At 39.6% G+C, this 23,928-nt stretch overlaps 1 protein-coding gene across 1 annotated transcript in view; it reads left to right on the top strand.

The window, feature by feature from the left end:
- The window catches only part of IL18RAP (interleukin 18 receptor accessory protein), a 34,782-nt gene extending 13,684 nt beyond the window's left edge, over positions 1-21,098 (top strand). The window contains 8 exon segments of the mRNA XM_090280373.1: positions 2,849-2,999; positions 7,303-7,368; positions 9,056-9,179; positions 11,093-11,244; positions 13,726-13,863; positions 19,304-19,477; positions 20,248-20,555; positions 20,558-21,098. Of these exon segments, the coding sequence (XP_090136499.1) occupies positions 2,849-2,999; positions 7,303-7,368; positions 9,056-9,179; positions 11,093-11,244; positions 13,726-13,863; positions 19,304-19,477; positions 20,248-20,555; positions 20,558-20,719 (1,275 nt within the window). The 3' untranslated portion in view covers positions 20,720-21,098.
- The last annotated feature ends 2,830 nt before the right edge of the window (positions 21,099-23,928 follow it).

Raw genomic sequence — 23,928 nt, 5'->3', positions numbered from 1 at the left:
CTTGCATACAAAATTTCTTTTGAGAAATCTGCTGATAGTCTTATAGGAATCCCTTTGTAGGTAATTCTCTTGTTTTCTCTTGGTGCTTTTAAGATTCTCTTTTTACCTTTAACCTTTGGCATTTTAATTATGATGGGTCTTGGTGTGGTCCTCTTTGGGTCTAGCTTGTTTGGGACTCTGTGCTTCCTGGAGTTGTATGTCTATTCCCTTTGCCAAGTTTGGGAAGTTCTCCTTCATTATTTTTTCACATAAGCTTTCAATTTCTTACTCTCCTTCTTCCTCTTCTGGCACCCTTATGATTTGGATGTTGGCATGTTTAAAGTTGTCCCAGAGGTCACCAAGCCTCTCTTCAGTTTTTTCAACTCTTATTTCTTCATTCTGTACTAGTTAACTATTTATTTCTTCCTTATGTTCCAAATCATTGACTTGAACCCTGGCTTCTTTCCCTTCACTATTGGTTTCATGTGGATTTTCTTTCATTTCATTTAGCCTAGGTTTCACTTTTTCCCTTATACATTTGCCATACTCAAGCATGTCTGTCAAGTCTGTGAGCATCTTTATCACCAATGTTTTTAACTATTCATCTGTTAGGTTAGCTATCTCTTTGTTGGTTAGTTCTTCCACTGGAACCTTGATCTATTCCCTCATTTGGGCCATACTTCTCTCTCTCCTCAACTTGACAGGCTCCTGTGTTTGCCTCTGTATTTTAGGTAGAGCTGTTGCACGTGTTACATTGTAAGTGGTGGAGCCTTAGTTATTTGTCAGTGCAAGATGACCCCTTTCACCACGTTGTGGCACTGTATGTGGAGGAGAGGGGTGAGAGGGAACAGTGCCTCTTGCTCAACACCGATGCCCTTTCCAGGCACTTCTCCCACTTCCTGTGTGGGACTGGTGCTTCTCTAGCTGTTGCCTTGGCCATAGTTCCCAGAGTAGGTGGATCTTGGATTTTCTAGGACTGTGGGTGCCCTTTAAATAAACAGACTTTGCTGAAAGACCAGCAGTTTCTTCCTCCACCCCAACCCCCACTGGTTTTCACTGTCAGAAGCAATGAGTCTTTATTTTCCCCAGTGTTAGAGCCATGAGCTGTACAGTCTGATCTGGGGCTCGGATCAATCCTCACGTGTCCCTCCCTGCCCTTTTTAATGTGTAACTCTGCTTTCCACTGACCAGCCACAGCCACTGTCATAGCTCCCACCACTGCCACTTCCACACCACATTCTCTCCACCCCAGCTCCACCCCTTCTACCTGTGTGGGTGAGTATTTCTTCTCTCCATATTTCTTTGTTGGACTTCCATGCAGCTTGATTTTCTGGAACTTCTGGTTGTCTCCAGTTTAGAGGTAATTGTATTCCTTCTTATTTGTAGAAGGAGATGCAGCCTGCCTACCTACACCTCCATCTTGGCCAGAAGTCTTAGTTGCCATTAAAAAAATGTCTAAAAATGTGACTTTTATGCTTTAAAATCTTTCTCTCAGTTATACACACATTTACTCACCTTCCTTTGTAAAGAACATCCTATTGCTCGCCTGCCTGCCATAGACAGGGGACCAAAGATCGAACACAACTACATGCATCAGATCTTTCACCTTGGCCTTATTTCCTATATACATGCATTGCTTCAAATGTTCTTAAAGTGGAACTTATCTTAAATTGACTGATTCCTAACATATTCTTCAAAGCTCTGATTGGACCAGAGAGAGCACTTCTGCTTCAAATGAGATGAGTCAAAGCCACTGACACGCATCAAACTCTGGCTTACTACTCTGGGCCTGCATTCTTAGCCTGAGGGCTCACTGAGAGAAAGGATCAGTGTTTATTCCACCCATTGTGTTCACGACCAGGTATATGTCTTGGCACAAAGACTATTCTCAACAACTACAGAGAAGGAGATACCTCAACACTAAACACATCACTACTTTACAAAGAGTACATGCAATGATGGAGGTGCATGCTTACTATTCTGGAAGCATGTCGTGATACCTGACAACTTATCTCCATGAGTGCCAGCTCTTGAATGGGAGTTGAAGATTGATCAGCAGCCTACCCACTGGGAAAAGTGGGAGGCATGTGCAAATACATGGATTGAGAAAAAACATGGTTATTTAGGGAATGGCAAGTGAGGGGGGGGTAGCAGGAAATGAGTTCAGGAAGGAATGGCAAGAAAAGATTTTAAAGAATTTTAGACTTTATATTCTAAAGGCAAAAAGAGTATCACTGATTGATTCTAAGTAAGGGAAAGACATTTTCATAATCTATTTTAGTTCTCATGAGACGTTGGATCCACTATGAGTTAAATAATTATTTTTTAATCATCAGTCATTCTTTGTTATATTTATGTACACCTGTTGATTCATTTAATATTTTAAATTTAAATTTAATTATTTTATTAAAATTAACTTTATTTAAAGATGAAGCTTTTTATTAGCCCCATACACAGAAAATCTGCGTCAATTTTCAGACGTATAAACACATGTTTTTAAAAAAATTCATTAGGTATTAGCTACTTAAAACATGATGAATTTTCTAGAATACTCTCAGGGCCTGAGTTATGCTTTGAAAAATTATAAATTAATTAGATTGTGGTGGGCTGGTTATATTTGGCACCTTGATCTCCACACATAATATAATTGTATTTGAAATGCTTCTTATTTTAATAAAGAATTTTGCAAATGCAATTTTTGAACAGAATTTTATTATAGTTTGGTGGTATCATTGTTATATACTTATCTCAGGCTGACTTTCTCCTTTCTCTCATTCAAATTTGTGAAGTTTTTTGAAAGGTGCAATTAATAGTGATAATAATTTTCTGGTTAAAGAAAGTTATTTGATTTTCTTGTCTCTTGGATTAGAATGGAAGCCTACGCTCTGAAAAAAGGAGCAACCCAATGGAACTGGTTAACATTTATGACTTTCACCAGGGCATGTACATATGTGATTATACTCAGTCGGATAATGAAAGTTCATGGACAGTCAGAGCTGTTGTCCAGGTGAAAACCATTGGTAAGTGAGATTTTGGTTTCAAGATTTAAGATTTGAACTCTAATTACACAATTAAAGTTATCTCCTGTGGTTCAGTAATTTTTTCCTTTTTTTGAAAAAAATAGAAGGTAGACATACAGTGTAGTCATGTAAAGCCTTGAATATTGGCAAATATCAGTTTTCTCATTAACCTAGATTCCAATCTCCAAGGAGGGCCTATTTCTGGATCATATTCAAGTTGTCACAAGTTGGGGTTTCCATGTATTGATCCTTGGTTTGTTTTTATAATAAATATAAAAAACAATGTTAATAATTCACACACAGAAATAAGGGACATCCATGTACCTATCACCAGCTTTAACACTGTTAACATTTTTTTCACATGCTTAAAAATCTTGCATTTCTTTTTAAGGAAACAGAACATTGCAGATATAGCTTGAGGCCTATACCATCATCTCTTCCCTCTTCTCCCTTCCTAGATATAGTCCAGTTTTATAGTGTATATCTCTTCTATGTATTCCTTTTTTTTAACATATGTATGTATCCATTAATAAAATAGAATATTATTTTATGTTATAAAATGTGATTTGTATTATAAACACGTGGTACTATTCTAAAGGATCATTTTTTCCATTTACACTTTCATCAGCAATTAATAGATTTCTATTATTCCTAAATAATATTTGGTGTCTTCAGGCTATTTTTTGGCTCGGTCAAGTGGGGTCTCTTTTCTTTATATTAATTTCCATTTCCATGAATACTAATGAAGTTGAGTGTGTTGTCATATGTTTATTGGCCCACTGGGTTTGTTCTTCTGAGGCTTTTCTTGGGTCATTCTTACTAGATTTACAAGTGTAAGCATGAATAAACTATGTCATGTTATTAATTTAATCATAGCCTAAGTCAAAGCATAATCAAGTCAGTCATTCATGTTTTTATTAAACAGCTACCGAATGGTTGACTTATCTCTTAGAAATATATTAATCAATTTTACGTCCCCTTCATTTATTGTGTGATACAGTCCACCTGGGCCACCCTGAAGCCAGTTCAGGAACACCTGCATATTCTTGGCCCTCACATTCTTTACTTCTTCAGATCTCAGCAATTTGAAGATTTATTAGATTGTTCCTTGTACCACTTGTTTCCGCCAAGTGATGTGTGATTATTCTTTTACTTAGGCATGATAAATTGGCCCATCAAATTTCCAGTGGCAGAATCTGCTTTTCTGTTTCCCAAAGGACTCCTTACAACATCTGTTGCATCTCTTTCAATCAAGCCTTGTCTGTCATCATTTTTGTCCTCCTCATTTACTCATTCATTCTTTCATTTATTCATTCTCAGATAGATATTTGTTGAAAATATTATATGTGTCACACATTGAGTGTGGTGCTAAGGATGTATGAGTAAGATTGAGTACCTGGACACTTCCTCTGATTTCCTAGCACTTAGCATTCTGTGGGGCAGACAGAGAAGGAACAGGTTATCACAATACAATGTAATAAGTGGAAAAAAGGTGGGGCCTATGGGGGGGCCCACCAAACCAAAACTTGGGTATACCAAGTCCAAGTAAGAATTGAGTGGTGAAAACAAATTTTTCCCATGACAGTAAGAGAGATGCTGTTCCAGACAAGGGATCAGCATAGCTAATGTCTGGAAAAGGAGTGAGCATGTGATACAGTCCAGAAAGAACATAGTCAGCTAAGGGTGAGTGTTTAGAAATAGGACTGGCATCACACTGTCCCAGGAAGTTTGACCTTGATCCAAGGAATAATAGGAAGCCATTGGGGTTTCTAAGCAGAAGGGTGTCATGAATAGATTTGTATTGGACATAGATAATTGTCTACTGAGTAAAAAATTGGGTTTTGGAGCAAGAATGGAGATGGGGAGAGAATTAGGAGGCTGCAGTGGTCAAGCAGGCAGTTACTGATGGTGGCCTAAACTGGAAGTCTCGGTGGAGATGGAAAGAAGTATATGAAATCAAGAAATATTTGGAAGGCACATATGAAAGGATTTTGGAATTGGGAATGAAGAAGAGGGGAAAGAATGGGTCTAGGAAGAAAGCTAGGTTTTAAGTTGGGCAACTAGGTGGGCTTTATGTAATTTACTGATAGAGGATAGAATAGCAAGGCACAGCACAGCATAACATAAGTTAGGTCTAATATAAGGCACAGGTGTGAGAGCAGCAGGTTTGATTCATGCTCTTAAATGAAGTCTCTCATTGCTCTTTAGGAATGGCTTTCTGGTACATAAATAGAACATAATGATGAATTTTATCTAGAAGATAAAAGAAAGAGGGGAGTCAAAAGTGGTTTAGTTTTCTGGCCTGGAAAAGTTGATAAATGATAGCACAATTTGATGAGACAGAAAAGTCTGAAAAAGAAGGTCTGAGGAAGAACTACAGGGTGGGGCAAACAAGTAGGTTTGCAGTTTTTCCTATGGAAAATCATACAATAATTAATAAGTAATAATATAAGAATAAACTCTGTATATCTCATACTGACAATAATAAATCTACTTTCACCCCTGAAAGGACTTTCATTTGTCCAAATCATGATGACAAGTAGGTATCTGGATAACCAGTCTGGAGATGCTTGACTGCAGAGGTGAATATGAGAGTGGCCAACAGATGCTTAATATGCAAGCAAAAGCCCTGAATGAAAATACCTAGGGAGTAAGTATAGAAAGAAAAGAGTCCAGAACTGAGGCCTAGAGAATTCCAACACTTGGAGAAGTGGGGAAGAGAAGATCCCCAAAAGAGATGGAATAGGGGTATGAGAACAAAGGAAAACTGTCCTAGGCACAGTGACTAATGTCTGAAGAAGTACAGAGTAATGTACTGACTCAAATGGTGAGACCTGAGAGCTAATCATTGGATCTGAAAAGGCAAAGGTCATTATTTACCTCATCAGGTGGGTGTCAGTGGAAGGGTGAGGAGAAGAGCAGTAGAGAAAGTGAAATTGGTGATGTAGGGACAGAGATCATTTCAAGAACCAAGGCCTTCTGTATAAAGGATGCCTAGAGAGTGAGCTGCACTACCAAGGGGAGAGTAGAGCAAAAGAGCACTAAGAGAGACTGGGAAAGGAACTGAGTGGAGGAGCCCACAGCACATAGAGAAGTGAGCAGAGGGGAGAGATGTGAGCAGGAGAATATGAAAACAAGAAAATGAAAGAGGAGAGGGTTCCAAAGAGGGTGTGGTCAATGTTGTTGAGAATAAAGTAGGTGTGAGGAGGTTTCTGGTAACTTTAGCCAAAGTAATTTCCATGGAGTGATGGGGGCAGAAATCAGATTCCACAGGAGGTGACAAAATGGAGGAAACATACACATCGCACTCGTTCAAGGATTTGCTGAAACAAAAAATGAGTGAAATAGAGATGTGAGGAGGAGGGTTTTCTTCTTCTTCTTTTTTTTTTTTTAAGACATAGAGACAGAGTATGTGTAAATGTTAATGGAAAGGAGAGAGAGAGAACCTTAAAGACAGGACAGAGATGTTGTAATTGAGAAAAGGAGATCCCTAAGAAGTAAGAGAGGACATCCAGAGTAAATGTGATTAGTTTTCCCTTATTAGGAGATGGAACATCTTCTAGAGGAAGTTTGACAGTGGAGGTACATTTGAAAGTTTGTGGCAGGAAGTTGAGAAATAAATGATTAGTAAAGGTCTGAACTCACCTTTATTTTGAGGCAAACCATGAATTTAAGAATGGAGGGGTGGACTACAGTTTGGCTGACTTGTTCATTTTCTCAGGTGGGTTATTCTTCATGTTGAATTTCTTAGCCAGATGACACCAACAAGTAATCTTGTGGGAGAGATGGGGATGGAGGCATAAGTCTGCAATGGATGAGCAGGGGTGGTATGGAAGAAAATGCACCTAGGCAGATATGGATTTATCAAAAACTAATGGTGTTTTTTAATTGTAAAGTTGGTTATTCACATAATCTTTTTATTTATTTATTTGTTTGTTTGTTTGTTTATTTATTTATTTATTTTTGGAGAGAGGGCAAAGGAGAAAGAGAGGGAGAGAAACATCGCTATATGGTTGCCTCTCACGTGCCCCCAACTGGGGACCTGACATGCAACCTAGTCATGTGTGCTAACTGGGAATCGAACTGGCAAAAAAACTAATGTTTTGCCAGCACCTGCACAGTCACTTTTGGAAGCTTGCATTTCACATTAAAACCTGAGTTTCTAGACTTATGAAATATGAATAAAATTTAAAGAGGCACCCCCAAAACACAGAGATCTAAGTGTGCCCATGCTTTCATATCTTTAGCAAGCAGGCTTTCAGATCTCCCAGTGCAAATCATGATTTTCTTTTCCATCTTCCAGGGAAGGACACAACACTCAAACCAGATATCCTGGAACCTGTCAAGGACATCCTGGAAATAGAAATTGGTAAGGTGGCCTGAATTATCAACCTTGGAAGCAAGTCTAAGTGTGATATAAGAAAAAGAAAATTAAGTTCAAGTCAAATAAAATCGGGGGTGAATTTTGACTCAGCCATTGATTTGTGTTGTGACCTTATTAAGTCACTTAATCTTTCTAAGACTCAGGTTCTTTGCTTTTTTTCTTTTTTTAACAATTGTATTTATTTATTTATTTATTTGTTTATTTATTTATTTTTTTAGAGAGAGGAGAAAGAGAGGGAGAGAAATATCACTGTGTGGTTGCCTCTCACACACCCTCAGCTGGGGACCTGATATGAAACCTAGTCATGTGCCCTGACTGGGAATCGAACCAGCGACACTTGGTTCACAGGCTGATGCGTAATCCACTGAGCCACAGCAGCCAGGGTTCTAAGGCTCAGTTTTTAAATTTGTAAATAGGCAAAATAAAACTGACCTCACAAGGTTACATTGAGAGATATAGGATAATATATTAGGTGACTGGTGCATTTGACATAGTTGGTTTTAAATTTGTTCTTACCCCAGGATCAGGTGGTTACAAAAAGTAAGTCCATGGGCTAGATTGTCTATACATTTAACCAAATTACCAACTTGAGTATAATTAACCTTTAAAAATATGGTATTTGGTTTGGTCTTTAAGTTAATTATAGGGGAATGATATAACCCCTGTTCAATTAATTTATTTTCCGAAGAAGTGTCTTCTTTTGAGTAGGAGGGCAAAGTGACTTTCCTATGGTCCCCTCTTATTTTGTCAACTTAAATAAAATTTACATAGTAGCAAAAATATTAATAAGAACTGCATTATTAAAAATCCAGTACTGGTTGTTTCAATAAAATAAGAGTTCTTTTGAACGTGAAATTATTTATGAAAGAAATGTGAAAATAGATATTATTGTAAAAGACCGCTAGGTGGCGGTATCAGTATACCCTGATTATAGAAATAGCAAAATGGCAACAACACAAGAATGGAAGTAGGAAAAAAGAAAAAAATAATAATTAAAAAATAACAGTTACATATAATGTCTGTGAATTTTAAAGTATTACTAGGGGAAAAACATTATTAAATTGTAAAGATGAGTTTTCAAATAGAGTCCCTAAACGTTTCATGTTTAAAATATTAAGTTTGAGGCAGAGCATATCTGGATATCCCTTATAAAAAAATGGGGGAAAAGAAAGTAGTCTGATAAAATACAGGCACATCCACAGTACATTGTCCAAAAAGCATCTGAATGTCTAAATAATTTCTTATTTAAACTATATGCTACATTAAGCTCATGACTTTTTACTTCATATGCAAATATTGGTTAGAAAAAATGTTCTTTACTGACACACCTTGTACTGCAACAACAGTGTTGGAAGACCAAGCTGGTTACTGAACTTTCATATTTTCCTGGTGTATATTCTGAAAACTTAGTGCTATGACCATACCAATCTTCATTTTAAGAATATATAGTCACATATTTGAGATCTAAGTATTGTCCACTAGAGACTAACAAACATGGTTTCATTTGTTTCTGAATGAGAAACAGGTAGACATTTGAGAATTTCTGGCACAACTGTTTTACCTGCAGACTTCTCGTACAAGAGAACAGTCTTCAGGTGGAGTCTTTCTCCTGCAAAGGACAAAACATTCTCATGTCCTTCCTTTCTCTTTTCTATGGCCCCTTCATTTTCAGGAAAGCCTTTGACTCTATCCTGCAAAGCACGATTTGGCTTTGAAAAGAACTTTACAACTGTGATAAGATGGTACAGCAAAGATTCTGACCAGGCGTTGGAAATCCCAACAACTGAGGTGAGAAGGTAAGAAGAAAATGAGAAGACAACATACTTTACAACCCATAGTAAGTGCTTTCACCTTTGGAAACCTCTAAAATGTGCACACACAGGTGAGCATACACACACGCACACACACACACACACAGTCACACACAATTGATGGTGTAGCCATGCGCACCACCTCATAGTGAAAATGAAAGTACAAAAGTACATGTTAATTTTAAACATGGAAGCCAAATTCAGTTTCTGACAGAGCCATAAAATGAAATATTTAAGTTGTTTTAACGCTCAATTTGTAGCAACAGTTTGATGTGGCTGCTTTAAACATCAAGCCAACAAGGGAATAAGTGCAACAGCACAGTGCTTGAATAGAAGCAGCATGTCCAACAAATAAGGAAGAATGCTGCCCACCATCCCCACTCTAATTCTCCATTTTCCCCCATGCCATCTACTCAGACTATCCAAATCTGCAGAGTCATTAACAGTCCAGGAAGTATGAAATGAGGAAATGGTACAAGGATAAGGAGTCAGACCAAAACTTAGTTTAAGCAATGCAACCTGGGAAAGGAGACTCAGTAGTGGCATCTGTCTTCAAGTGCTTGGAAGCTGTTATGTTTTATGAGACACTACACTGTTGCTAGACTACTGCTCTCAAAAGCATAGAACCCAGAGTAGTGGCCAGAATTTACTGAGAAGACAATTTGGCTTGATAAAATGGAAAATTCTAGCCATTCAGATCTATCCAACGCCTCACAAAGCTGGACTCTGGTCCATGGAGGGTTAAGGGCTTGGATTCAACCTGTTAGGCACGCCACTAAAAGTATAATTCCTCATCTTTCTAAGATCTGTTCCAAAGTAATGGTCCATGGATAAAGCACCTTTCTGATTTTTAAAATATTTTAATAAACAAATATAATATCATTTTGAAAGAATACAACACTACAAAAAATAAAGGACAGATTTTGGGAACAGTAATAAAATTTAGCAGGAACTTCTAAAACAAGGAAAGTCATTGGGTCATCTATGAAGCTGACATTGATTGCATAAAAATTCCAAGTAATCAGTATCACAAAGAGAGTATGTTCTGACTTCACACACTCTTGGGTATGAATCTCTGTTTTCCACCTATTGGAAATATGATCCTGTGAGCCTCCATCATGCCATCTACAATCCACTTTGCAAGGTCTTTGTAAGGAGTGTGTACAGTAGAGATGATACGCTTATCACATCCTCTGGCAGGTAAAAAGCATTCTGTGAAAAAGAGTTGGTATTTAGGCTCCAAGCGATACAGCCTAATGCATTAGTCACATAAATAATACTCCTTAACACAAGAACAGACTAGAGATTGGCAATATTAGAAAACTCAGATTGTGAATAAATGCCAAGACTCCCACTTCCTGGATGGGGTATAATGGCACAGGTCCAAGAATCAAGCTGCCACACCCCAGTAGTGTGAACTTAGAGCCGCCTTCTGTGCCTGGTCTTCATGCTAACCAAGTTATAATAATCAATCATGCCTTTCTTTATCTTGTGGAGTTTCTGTGAGGGGTTAAATGGAAAAGACCCAATACCCCTCATTTTTTGCTCAGAAGACAGCCTGATACATAGTGAATCGTCTGTAGAAGTTAGTCACTTTAATTATTATTCTTAAATCATTGCTGGAATCTGTTCTCAGGGGAAATTCTTAGAGTAAGAAAAGTCAGCTGAGACCCACAAATAATTTGTACCTTAGTTCTTAGAACAATGTTTAACAGATTCAATATTATTTTTTTAAAAAGCTCTTTCAAACTACATTATATTCTTTTGGTGTCTCCTATTGTGTGATCCCATGGCTCTTCAGAAAGCCAGACAATTAGCTGTTTACATGAGTTTCAGACTCTGCAAATAGGTATCACTTTATCTACTGAACTGGTGTGATATTTTTTCTCCTTTCCTAGTGTTAAAGCCACCAACAACGGTGAAGTCATTGAGTGTGTTGTCCACTTGAAAGAAGTTACTCAGAGTGATCTTCACAAGACATTCATTTGCTTTGCCCAGAACTCCATTGGGAATACTACCCAATTCATCCATCTGAAGGAAAAGAAAAGAGGTAAACCTAAAACATTGCTGCAGAATACAGACAACTGTTTATCTGAGGGGAGAGAAATTTTCTTAAATAAAAATGATGATGTTATTGAATAAAAATGGAGGTTCGGCTAAACAATCTGGGAACTCCCCATCTCAAAGCTCATCTCTTCTGTAAAACCCAGACAAAACCCAGCTGTCCTCAGCAAAACCAAAATAAAAGGCAGTCCCCAGAGTTACTGCTCCATTTTAAAGTATCGTCCTTTGGAGCCCGAGGAAGCTGCTAAGTGGTCCTTCAGGTAGCTTAGCTTGTTCCCAGCTGCTGTCCAGCTTCAGGCTCTCTCCTGGAGGCTGTGTGTGGAGCTGGCATGGCCATGGCTATGGCCATGTGGCTGCTAAGACTGAAAGTTTCTATGCTCTCAAGCCAGAGACCATGTGACTGCACCAGAGAATGCTCCACCAGCTCAGGATGAGAGAGAGAGAGAGAGAGAGAGAGAGAGAGAGAGAGAGAGAGAGAGAGAGAGAGAGAGAGAGAGAGAGAGAGAGAGGGAGAGAGAGGGAGAGACTGCCTCCTGGAGGCCATGGGCCACATGACTGCTGAAACCACATGGCTCATAGAGAAGATAGGCCAGTACACCACCCAAGTTCAGGTCCTGAGCAGCAAGTGATGAGCAAGAGAATGTTTCTTGTTCCTCTGGGTTTATATTAGCTTTGGGTGGGGGACTGGCCAGGTGCTTTCTCAGAATGACCAATTAACTTCTCAAACTTTTGCATATTTTGGATAAATACACCTCCCATCCAGTCCCTTCTTTTCCCAGGCTGGAGTGACAGGCTTCTTTAGTCCAGCACCTACCCCTGCCACCATTATAATTTCTATTGCTCATGTGCCTGCCTTCCCCTAGTCGCACTCCAATGTGGTACTGAAAGTGGAAAGGAGGTTTCTTTCCTCCATTCAATTATCTTGCTAGCTTTACATGTGCTCAATGTAAGAATCTCTCCCTACCACCATCATGGCTATGAAGGACACTCCTGTGGCACTTCATCAGCTTTGCATCTCCCATGCCCTACTCTCTGTATGCAGCGAGTTGCCCACACCAGGCCCCCTAGCAGAGAGCAACCAAACAAAAAACCTGAATAAAAGGAAACCCCACACAGCCTCTCAGGTAGTGGCGAGGGCAGTCTCAGTGGGAGGGGCAGGGCATCTGCAGCCAGTAGCAGGACCTCTGCACCAGGGGCGTGGAACGCTAGGTGTCTGCAAGGCACATGCTTGGTTACCTGGGCAATACTGCCTCATGCCTGTGGCACCTGACACTGTGCTGCGGAACTCAATGTCCTCACTGTGATCCCAGGCACTTTCAAATCTCCTACCTCTTTCCCCAGTCCCCAAGGAGTGTGCCTTGGTACACAAGTGACTCTTAGGTCCCATTCCATAGCCTAGCTCTGTCTTTCCCTATGACACCTCCCGTTTCTCACCCTCAGCCCCCTCCCAGAGGTCTGGCTATTTATCAGTATCAATGATGATAGCAATTAATATTTATCATATAAAACAATGTTCTAGGCACTTTGCTGTATTAACTCATTTAATACCTTGACCAAGGCCACACACAGCTATTAAGTTTCATATCAGTGATCCAGAGATGGCTCTCTTAACCAGTATTTTGTGTACTGGGGCTGTGTCAGAATAGCCTGTTGTTCATGCATTCACTCATTCATTATACAAATACCTGTGCATGCTCTATGCCACAGGTATTGTGCTAGGACATAAGTCCCTTTCCTATTTTTCTTTCCTGGCTTCAAAATACAAAAACATGATGGTTAGGTATTGGAGAGTGGAAGTGTGAAAATGTAATTTTGCTCACCGTCCAGAAGTGTATATGTATATTACAATTCATAACTTTTTAAAGCTGGAGTGGGTATTCCTAGTAAGAAATAGTTTTTAATTTTTTAAAGAGGATACTCGGAGATGAAGTTGATATCACTCATTTATTCAATTAATAAATGATTTTAGGACAGGCGATTGTGAAAGCCCATGAGATAAATAAGACAAAATTTGTGCCTGGTCCCCAGTGGATTCTCTGTGAAGGTTTTGTTTCATGAGTTAGGTGCTATGGAGAGTGAAAAAGTGAGCCAGATATAGCTCCTGGCCTCTGGAAGATAAGACTTCAGTAGGGAGAATAATACACAAAAATAATTTATAATATACAATGAGATGGGTGCAAATGTGTTGTGTAGAAGTTTATGGGGAAAGTGAATAGAAATGGTTGTGATCAGTTTTCTAGGTCATGCTGATCAGGAACTTCCTAACCCCCCCAGCCTCTCTCCAGTTCATTGTAAGATAGTTCCCTCAACATTTTCACATTCAAGAGAAATGCTTCCACTAGCAGTGATATTGGTAAAATAATGGGATCAGAAAATTCTCTGGGTGAGCCCACAGCATTGGCCTGAATAAGGTCTTGCCACAGGAATGTGGCTCTGCATTTGCTCATATTTGCCATGTTTTCCCCAGTGGTGCTCCTGTACATCTTACTCGGCACCATCATGATGCTAACAGGCATGCTGATGGCAGGTACTCTCCTCTTCATGTACTGGATTGAAATAGTGCTGCTGTGCCGAACCTACCAGAATAAGGATGAGACGCTCAAGGGTAAGGTGACTCCAGCTTGTGTCTGACTTTTTTTTTGAGAGCTGACTTAGACAGGGGAGCCCCCAAAATGGATAATCCCTGATGGATAAGGTCATGCTCCTTAGGCTTTAAGAATTCCTCCAGCTCTGATGGTACACACTTGGGAAAGCTGGAAGAAGGTAGAGAAAGTCCCTTTTTGTTCCAGTTACCAGGAATCTTGCCAATGATACTATTGTTAGACATATTGGACTTGAAAATAATCTCACTGCTAACCAAATTAAAGCAATGTGGTAAATGACTTAACACCTCTGTGCCTTAGTTTCCCCATTGATAAAATGGAATTATAACCACAATTTCAATCTCAATGAATCCTGTGAGAGCTCATTGGGTTAAGACATCTTAAGCTTTTAGAATTTCAGGCCAAGGTGGAGGCATAGGTAGACATGCTTCACCTCCCTCCACAACCATAAGAAGGAATACAACTACCTCAAAACTAAAAAAAAAACCAGAACTACCAGAAATCGAACTGCATGGAAGAACAGCAAAAAAAGATATAAAGAAGTAATACTCATCCAGGTAGGTAGGAGGGGTGGTGCCAGGACAGAGAGGATGTGGTGTGGTGGCAGTGGTGGTGGCAGCGAAGGTGATGGGGGCAGAGTCAAGACAGTGGCTGTGGCTGGCTGGCAAAGAGCACAGTCACACATTATAAAAGTTGGGGGGGACACCTGGAGAGTGAGCCCAGTCCCAGGCCAGACAGACCATGCATTTCATGGTTCTAACACTGGGGAAAATAAAGCCTCATTGTTTCTGACTGTGAAAACCAGTTGAGGTTGGGGCAGCAGAAGAAACTGCCAGTATTTCAGTAGAGTCTGTTTTTTTAGAGGGCTCCCATGGTCTTAGAATGTATGCAAACCCACCCACCCTGGGAACCACAACCAGGGCAACAGCTAGAGGGGAACCAGTCCCATACAGGAAGTGGGAAAAGTGCCTGGGAAAGGGGAAAGTGCTGAGCAAACAGCATTGTTCCTCTCAGACCCCTCTCCCACATACAACACCACAATATGGTGAAAGGGATTGCCTTGCACTGACAAATACCTAAGGCTCTGCCCCTTACAACATAACAGCTGTGACAGCTCTACCTAAAACACATATGCAAATACAAGAGCCTGTCAAGTTAAAGAGATAGAGAAGTATGACCCAAAAGAGGGAACAGGTCAAGGTTCCAGTGGGAGAACTAAGCAATTAGGAGATAGCCAACCTAGCAGGTGCAGAGTTCAAAACACTGGTGATAATCATGCTCACAAAGTTGACAGACATGCTTGAGTATGGCAAACACATAAGGGAAGAAGTGAAGGCTATGCTAAATGAAACAGAGGAAAATCCACACAAAACTAGTGGTGAAGGGAAGGAAACCGGGGTTCAAATTAATGATTTGGAACATAAGAAAGAAATACCAGTCAAGCAGTACAGAATGAAGAAAAAAAATTGAAAAAAAATAAGGAAAGGCTTAGGAAACTCTGGGACTACTTTAAATGTACCAACATCTGAATTATAGGGGAGCCAGAATGAGAAGAGGAAGAGCAAGAAATTGAAAACTTATGTGAAAAAAATAATGAAGGAGAACTTCCCAAATTTGGCAGAAGGAATAGACATACAAGTCCAAGAAGCACAGAGAGTCCCAAACAAACTGGACCCAAAGAGGACTACCACAAGATACATCATAATTTAATTTACAAAGGTTAAAGATAAAGAATCTTAAAAGCAACAAAAAAAGAGAAGAAAGTTATTTACAAAGGAGTTCCTATAAGATTATCAGCAGATTTCTCAAAAGAAACTTTGCAGGAAAGAAAGTACTGTTAAGAAGTATTCAAAGTGATGAAAAGCAAGGAACTACAATCAAGATTCCGAAGAGGACATACAGAAGGTCCATAGACACATGAAAAATGCTCAACATCATTAGCCATCAGAGAGATGCAAATAAAAACCACAATGAGATACCACTTTACACCTGTCAGATTGGCCATCATCAACAAATCAACAAGCAACAAATGCTGGCGAGGATGTGGAGAAACGGGAACCCTAGTGCACTGTTGGTGGGAATGCAGACTGGTGCAGCCACTATGGAAAACAGTATGGAATTATCTCAAAAAACTAAAGATGGAACTGCCTTTTGAACCAGCGATTCCACTGCTAGGATTATACCCGAAAAATCTTAAAACACTAATTCAAAAGAACCTATGCACCCCTATGTTCATAGCAGCCCTGTTTACAATAGCTAAGTGCTGGAAACAGTCTAAGTGCCCATCTATAGATGAGTGGATCAGAAAACTGGTACATTTACACAATGGAATACTATGCAGCAGAGAGAAAGAAGGAACTCCTGCCATTTGCGACAACATGGATGGAACTAGAATTATGCTTAGTGAAATAAGCCAGGCAAAGAAATAGAAATACCATATGATATCACCTATACAGGAAACTAAAGAACAACATAAACAAATGAACTAAATAGGACAAGGAGCAGAATAACAGTCAATAGGGGTGAGGGGGGAGGAAGAGAAGGGGGATAAGTAAGGGAAGGGTTTAGTCAAGGAAGTGTATAAATGACTCATGGATATGGACAATGGGGAGGGATGTGATTGTGGGAGAAGAGCTGGGCTGGGTAGGGACAAGCAATCGGAGAAAAATGGGACAACTGTAATTGAAAAACCAAAAAGTAAAATTTAAAAAAAAAAGAGAGAGATTACTCTATCCTGAAAAGCTCTCATTTAGATTGAAAGGACAGATCAAGTGCTTCCCACGCAAGGTAAATCTACAAGAATACATCATCACCATGCCATTATTATATAAAATGTTAAAGGAACTTATTTAAGAAAAATAAGAAGATCAAAACTATGAACATTAAAATGACAATAAACTCACAACTATAAGCAACAGTATCTAAAAAATAAAAACTAAACAAACTAAGCAAACAAAACAGAAATAAAGTCATAGGTATGGCAATCATTTAGAGGGTTGTCAGCTGTGAGGGGGAAAGGGGAGAATTGGGGAAATGGTGTAGGGATTAAGAAGCATAATTGGTAGGTACAAAATAGACAGGGAATGTTAAAAATAGAATAGGAAAGGGTGAAGCCAAAGAACTTACACACACACCCATGGACATGAACTAACAGGGGTATTGCTGGAGGGAAGGGGAGTACCAGGCAAATGAGGACGAAGGGGGAAGTTTGGGACAACTGTAACGGAATAATCAATAAAAACAGACATCTTAAACTTTTAGAACAGCATCTAGCACATAGTGAACACTTAGTACTATTATTGAGTACTGAGTGCTTGCCAATCATGTGTATTGGCTACTTGAATTGCCATAGCAATCCTACAAGCCAGAAAGAGAGAACTGAAGTCACATGCCCCAAAACTGAACTGCTAGGCAATGTTCGAACTTGGGACTTGGACCCAAGCAGTTTGACTTAGAGCCCACATTAATTCCGACATTGGTCAGCCTAATCTATAAAATGAGGGACTTGAAGTTGGTGGAAACGTCCTAAAAAGTGTGAAGTTCTGTAAGATACAAATACCATACTATTAATGAAGTGTTCGTCAATTTTCCAGAAGAACTGCTTCTGAGTTTTTCTAGTCTTGGAATCCCCTGAGGTTAGAATGCTTGCAGTTTTAGCAAATAATTTTGTTTCTTGGAAAGAGCAGAAGCCTCTCTGCTGAACTCTGGAGCTAATTTCTTATCTGACAGGGCCCTCTATACAATGCTTCTCTCACACTAGGAACTCAGTGAGACCTGTCATATCTTTGGGGAAATGAGAGTCAAGAAATGCACCAATCACACCTTTCTTTAGACCAATTGAGAATACGTACTAGAAATCCTAAAGCCAACAGTGTTCTTGAGATTGTTTTTTAAGTTAGCCTTTATGAATTAAGCCGATTATCTAATCAATGTCTTAATTGCTTTCCTGGACAACTTCATACTTCTTTTACTAAAATGCTATTTATCTTAAGATTCTAGAGCTGGCACAGAAGAGTCAAATCAACTGTGAAACATTTAAATATGCCCTTTCTCTTTTTACTTTGCACTGACACTTCAATAATCTGATGGGGGCAGTACCATTTTTCAAGCACAATCATCCAATGCCCCTCTCTGACCAATCTAATGTCATTCAGGAAAACAACTGTTTCCATTAATGTTGATGATGAATACACAAAAGTTCAGAGAGACATAGAATTGTCACAAGTTTGGAGGACCTAGCAAGTTGTCTAATAGTTGCTCTCTAATTTTATTGCCAAAGAAATATAATGTTTTCAGATTACAGAAAAATCCTAGTTGCTGGACTGTCCCATGGATATGAAAGGAACTGAGGTAGCTATGGTGTGTTAAATATTTAAAGTGTGCAGCCTTTATCTTCTGGCCACACCCATGAGTGTCCTCTTTTCCATCTGGGTAACCAGTACCTCCCTACAATAGCCTCCTGGGTCTCAGCTCCTTGGTACCTTCCTTTCTTGGCTCCAAATCTCCTCCATTCTCCATTCTTTTTCTATTTCTGGCACTTCCATCCACTAGGTCTCTTCTTAGGTCCACATTGAACAAGTGTGCTTCTAACTTGCACCAGCAGCTGGTGCTATTACTATTTAGTAACAATACTATTTACTGGGCAGTGTGCAAAGTGCTGGAATATGAGCAAGGTGTGTCTAATCCCAAAGCCCGTGAGTTAACTTTAGATGTTTTCTACCACTTTCAATTAATTCTTTAGCACATTCCTATAATCAATGTTCATTTCTAATTATTTAGTCCATTGAAGCATATGAGACCAAAAAACATCCTGAAACAAGCATCATAAATATAGAGTCCTGTTTAGAAGGGAAGGTAAAGGATATTTATCTGGTGCCTGCTATGACCCAAACACCAAGCTTGTCATATACATGATCTCATGCAACCCTGAAAGCAGCTTGCTGAGAAGTTATCATTGCCCCATTTTACACATGGCATTCAAGCCAAGACGTATGTGCCATCAGCTCTCTTAATGTGCAAGGTGCAGGGCATCAGCAGTGCTTTGCTTGCTGGATATCATGCATTGATGGAGTACTTTTCTTTGATGTGAAACTAATGAGACGGCAACACTGCAGATGCACGTAAGGCTCAGAGGAACTCTTGAGTGTGTGTGATTTATCACAGAAGGCCCCAGCTGTTGGATCTGACATCAGCTGGAACTGTAGGAGTGCTCTAGAAATCAGAATTTGATTCTAATTTCTGGGAAGACAGTAAATACTACTTAACTGTGATTTTGAAATGGACTCAGCTGTTGCTTCTAATTTTTTAAAATCCATGCAGTAATGATCCCAATTCTTTAATTCCTACCCATTTATCATAGGTTTCAAGCATACATAGATATACCTATGTATATAGTAAAACATCTGTAAATGGCTTATGTTTTTTATCATTCCTTTTCTTCAGATAAAAAGGAATTTGATGCTTTTATCTCTTATGCAAAATGGAGCTCTTTTGAGAGTGAAGCCACTTCATCTGTGAGTGAGGAAAACTTGGCTGTGAATCTATTTCCTGAAGTTTTGGAAAACAAATATGGATACACCTTGTGTTTACCTGAAAGAGATGTGGCTCCAGGAGGAGGTAAGTCCTGCATGCCAAGAAAAAATATAGAACAAAAGGGCCAGTTAAATGCAAGTATTCTCTAAGTTTTTCTGTCACTGTTTCTATTGGGATATACATTTTCTAGAAGGTTTCATGAGCTTAAAACTTTATTAGCAACAACATAGAAAAATATGTATTGCAGAGACATGTTCCATCACTTAAAAATATCCATCTCCAGAAGAAAAAATAATATCAGGCCATAGGGAAAGCTTTCAGAACAAAGATGCCTTTCTTGGCTCTTCAGCAGGAAGTCATCTGTCCTTCCAAACTGTGGTCCCCTGCTTTCTGTGACTCTTCCAGACACAAGCCTCAACACTGAATCAAGCAGGCTCCTTGAGCCTGGACCCAGGCCTGGCCTTGCATCAGAGGTGCAGATCTCACCCACTCTTGCTCACCTCCCGTGCCTCCACTACTTCACATACCCTACCAAAGAGCCTGAACCTTCCATTGCTCTCTGTTTTCCCAGACTACCTTGTTACAACAAACTTTGCTCCTAGGGGAATTGATCATTAGAGGAGACAGAATACAAGGGAAGAACTGTAAAATTGAAAGTCACTAGGCATTAGAAGATATCTTCAACTGTTGGTAAAGTTGATATAGCAAATGTGCTATAGTCAACCATGTTCCTTTCCTCCTTCCATAAGAGTGTCCATGGCAAGAAACTTCTGGGCAAATCTGAAACAGTCAGGATTATTGTGACTCAAGGTTTGACAGTAACAGTTGCAATTAATGAAATTCTTTATTTCCAGTGTACGCAGAAGATATTGTGAGCATTATCAAGAAAAGTAGAAGAGGAATATTTATCTTAAGCCCCAGCTATGTCAATGGACCCAGTGTCTTTGAACTAGAAGCAGCAGTGAATCTTGCCTTGGAGGATCAAACACTGAAACTCATTTTAATTAAATTCTGTTCCTTCCAAGAGCCAGTGTCTCTCCCTCATCTTGTGAGAAAAGCTCTCCGGGTTTTGCCCACAGTCACTTGGAGAGGCTTAAAATCAGTGCCTTCCAATTCCAGGTTCTGGACGCAAATGCGCTACCACATGCCTGTGAAAAACTCTAAAGGATTCACATGGAACCATCTCAGAATTATCTCAAGGGTTTTTTTCAATGGAAAGACTCTGTAAAACAGAAACCATTTAGAGGAGCTCCTGTGAGAACATGGCAGCAGCTGGATTATCTGCCTGGACTTTTGATGTATACAAATGAACCATATGCAAATTAACCTGGTCCCAGCCTCTCCCATGGAATTAAAATGGACTTTGCTCATTCCCAGAAGAAATGTTGATGGACCTAGCATGATGTATTGACTGGCCTGGTGGGGGAAAAGCAGGGAGATGTAAATGACCTGCTGAATGTGTTGATGGGTAAACTTCCCCTAACTGAATGTATGTTTGGAAAGGTGTAGAGATGGCACCTGCGGGCATAGAGGCAGGTGATTCCTATGGGCCTGCATGGGTGACTGGGAGTCTCCATTTCCCCTTCCCCCTTTTTCCTTCCCCCAATTCCCTTGCTCCTATGGGCACTTGAGTTGGTCCAGGAGTTTCTTTTCCTCTCCAACCCCCTTCCCCCTCTTCCCTCAATAAAACTGGTGTAAAATCTTAGACTGTTCTCTGGGTGATTTCTCAGAGCAAGGCTACCAGCCCAGGGAATGGGAAGCTGGGCCCTGAACCACCTCTCTCCAATCCTGATGAGCAGAGATGTTGATGAACATATAGCATAGATCTGGCTGATCTAAAATGTGTTCTGCCAGCCCTGAGTGAGTGTAACAGGCACTGGAATGTCACTGAAGCTGTGGTTAGGGCCTCTGATTTCCCAGACCGGACAGACACTTGCACACATTCAGCATAAACCTCCCTAAGACCCTCTTAGTGGTCAACAGAATCAGCAGATGCATCCACTTTTACTTTGTGACTATGGACTATCATGTCTATTATGTATTGTACATGTACATTTATATATATTTGCAACAAAAATATTATTTTATTAGAAATAATTGATTTAAACTTTGCCAAAACTTCACTGTAAGGAAGATAGTTCTCAGTCCTTGTTCAACTATTAACTCTGGAGCATAGAAAACAAGCAGGAAAGGCAGAGACCAGAGAATGAGGGGTACAGAAGGCCATAGTTGGTCTTTACTGTGTTCTTGTGGGAAGTAACAGCTCTGGGCAGATGAATTGGAGGAAGGGACCTTTTCCATTGGGCTGATGCAGCCCTGTGCCAGTACACAAGGCTTGAGGAGCAGAGTAGGGATATTTTCTACTTCTCCTTGCCTCCTAGGCCTTTGTGCAGGGCCTGAAGAACAAAATCTTGCTCTGGGAAGATGGAACTAGGGACCGTCTAGGCCAAAATGAAGACCAATGAATGGACTAGCAGCTGCATATGAAGTGGAAAGTCAGTGTCAAGAGTTAACAGCCAAGATAAGAGTCTGAGAAACAAGTTTATGCACTGGTTAAAAGACAGCAAGAATAACGCTTGAACAGAGCTTCTCTCTGAGCCATTTGCCCATTGAGGTTGACATTTCTTATATGTGCTTCCTGACTTATAAATTCAGCTGAAGTCCTCCTAGATAATGGGTGATTTTCTGGAAGACTAAGTAGTTGTTCCTGATAGACAAGATTTTCATTCTCATAAGTTTGTTTTCCTTCTGAGAGTTCAAGTAGTGTTCTAGTCACATATAAATGTAAAACTTTCATGCTCTCTCCTCCTTGATGGAATGGGATGATTCATGAGTGATAAAAAAAAGCAACTTCTGGACTCATTCACATGTAATGTGTCACATCTACTGTATAAATGTGATCCAGGTTTGGAGTGGCTAAAATTCATTGTCAGCTGGCCACTTATTGGAGCCTGTATGAAATGCTCTGAAGTTCTTTTTCCAAAGAGGAGCCCACATCATAAAAACCATTGTGGCTTTGGCATCAAGTAGCATCCTTATTGGGAATTCCAGTGATAAAGTTAAAGATGAGTTAAAGGCTATATATTATTTCTGCAGGAAATTTCTTGTGGGAAGGCTCATTGTAGGGTCTTGGTGGGAAGAACCCACACTGTCATTGTGACTTTGTCTTATGAGAATGGCCAGAATCCCTAGTTTTCTTACCAAAAAACTCTCTGGGACCTAAGATTCCGATGTATCTTATGGTCAGTCTATCTAGGTTTATTTTATCCTAAAATAAATATTGGTCCAGAGTTCTGTTCTGAGCTTAACAGAAACTCAAACTGAGCTTCCGGTTTGTATATACACACACAAAAAAACTATCTTGGTCTAACATTTACAGAATACACTCTTTCTGAATTAGTAGATACACTGAAGATGACAAATCAACCTTCAGTACAGAGGTTTATTTATATTTTTTACATGTAAATTAATGAAAACAAAGTGGACAACCAAAATAAATTTTCTATATATAGGAGGATAACGGTAATTAAGCAATTAAATTCAGTGAGTACAATGAGAAAAGAGTATTATTTTTCCACAAGCTCTTTTAAATAAGGCGGTGCTATATTCTGGTTCTTGGCTTACACTTGTTTTCAAGTATAATTTTCATAGACCAAGTGAATTACTCACTCTGACAATGTGTTCTATTTTGGATTATGGTCACCCTACCTCTAATGTATACTCTGGAGTACTCCTTACTGACCCTGGATGGTATCTCACAGAAAGCAGATTTCACAGCTCTCTTGGTCTCTTCTGCACTTTAATACCTATATTTACTATCTTTATTATTTTCAGGTCAGTTACAAGTAAGGTGGAATGAGCATAAACTCCCTAATCTTCTCTACTTATTATAGTTGTAAAACTTGGAAAAAAGCACAGAAAATTAGTTTGAGCACACTGAAAAGTAAATAGAAGCAGGAAGATTGGAGAAGCCAAGAATTAAAAGTCACATGATTTTAATTTTCTCCAACATCTTCTGGCTTAGACTTGGTGCAGTCTGAAATCCAGAAGTGGACATTTATTAAAACAGAGAGTTCTAAAAGTCCTCTAATTTTGCCTTGAAGACTGGGAATAAAGTTTCTTATCACTCCCACATTTTCCCTCTCTCTGCTCTTTTGTTTCCCAGCCCCTGTGCAATTCTGTGATGGTGGCAGTTGTACCAGCAAAAACTCAAGGGCCTATATCTGTGAGGAAGGCAAATTGTCCATTGTAATGAAAGGAGCTGTGGTCTCAAAAGAGTGTGACGAATCTCTATTCATTTTTTTTCTCTCTATCCTCTTATCATTTGCCTGTGGAGATGGAAGTGGTTGTGGAAAGTGCACTTCAAAGTGGGGTATATAAAGCACCAACACACCGGCTGGAGAAATTCCAAGGGAAGGCTATGAAGCTTATGAAACCAGAAAGTACCATGGAGATTGCAGACAAAGGGAAGCTCAGGAAAGCAAACCAATAATGTTATTTCCAAACTCCTGAGCTCATCCCTCTACTGCATACAC

Source organism: Furipterus horrens, unplaced genomic scaffold, assembly GCF_987537825.1.
Source record: "Furipterus horrens unplaced genomic scaffold, mFurHor1.1.pri manual_scaffold_6, whole genome shotgun sequence".
Classification (NCBI taxonomy): Eukaryota; Metazoa; Chordata; class Mammalia; order Chiroptera; family Furipteridae; genus Furipterus; species Furipterus horrens.
The sequence above is the reverse complement of the archived record's forward strand: the minus strand, read 5'-3'. Positions and strand labels throughout refer to the sequence as shown.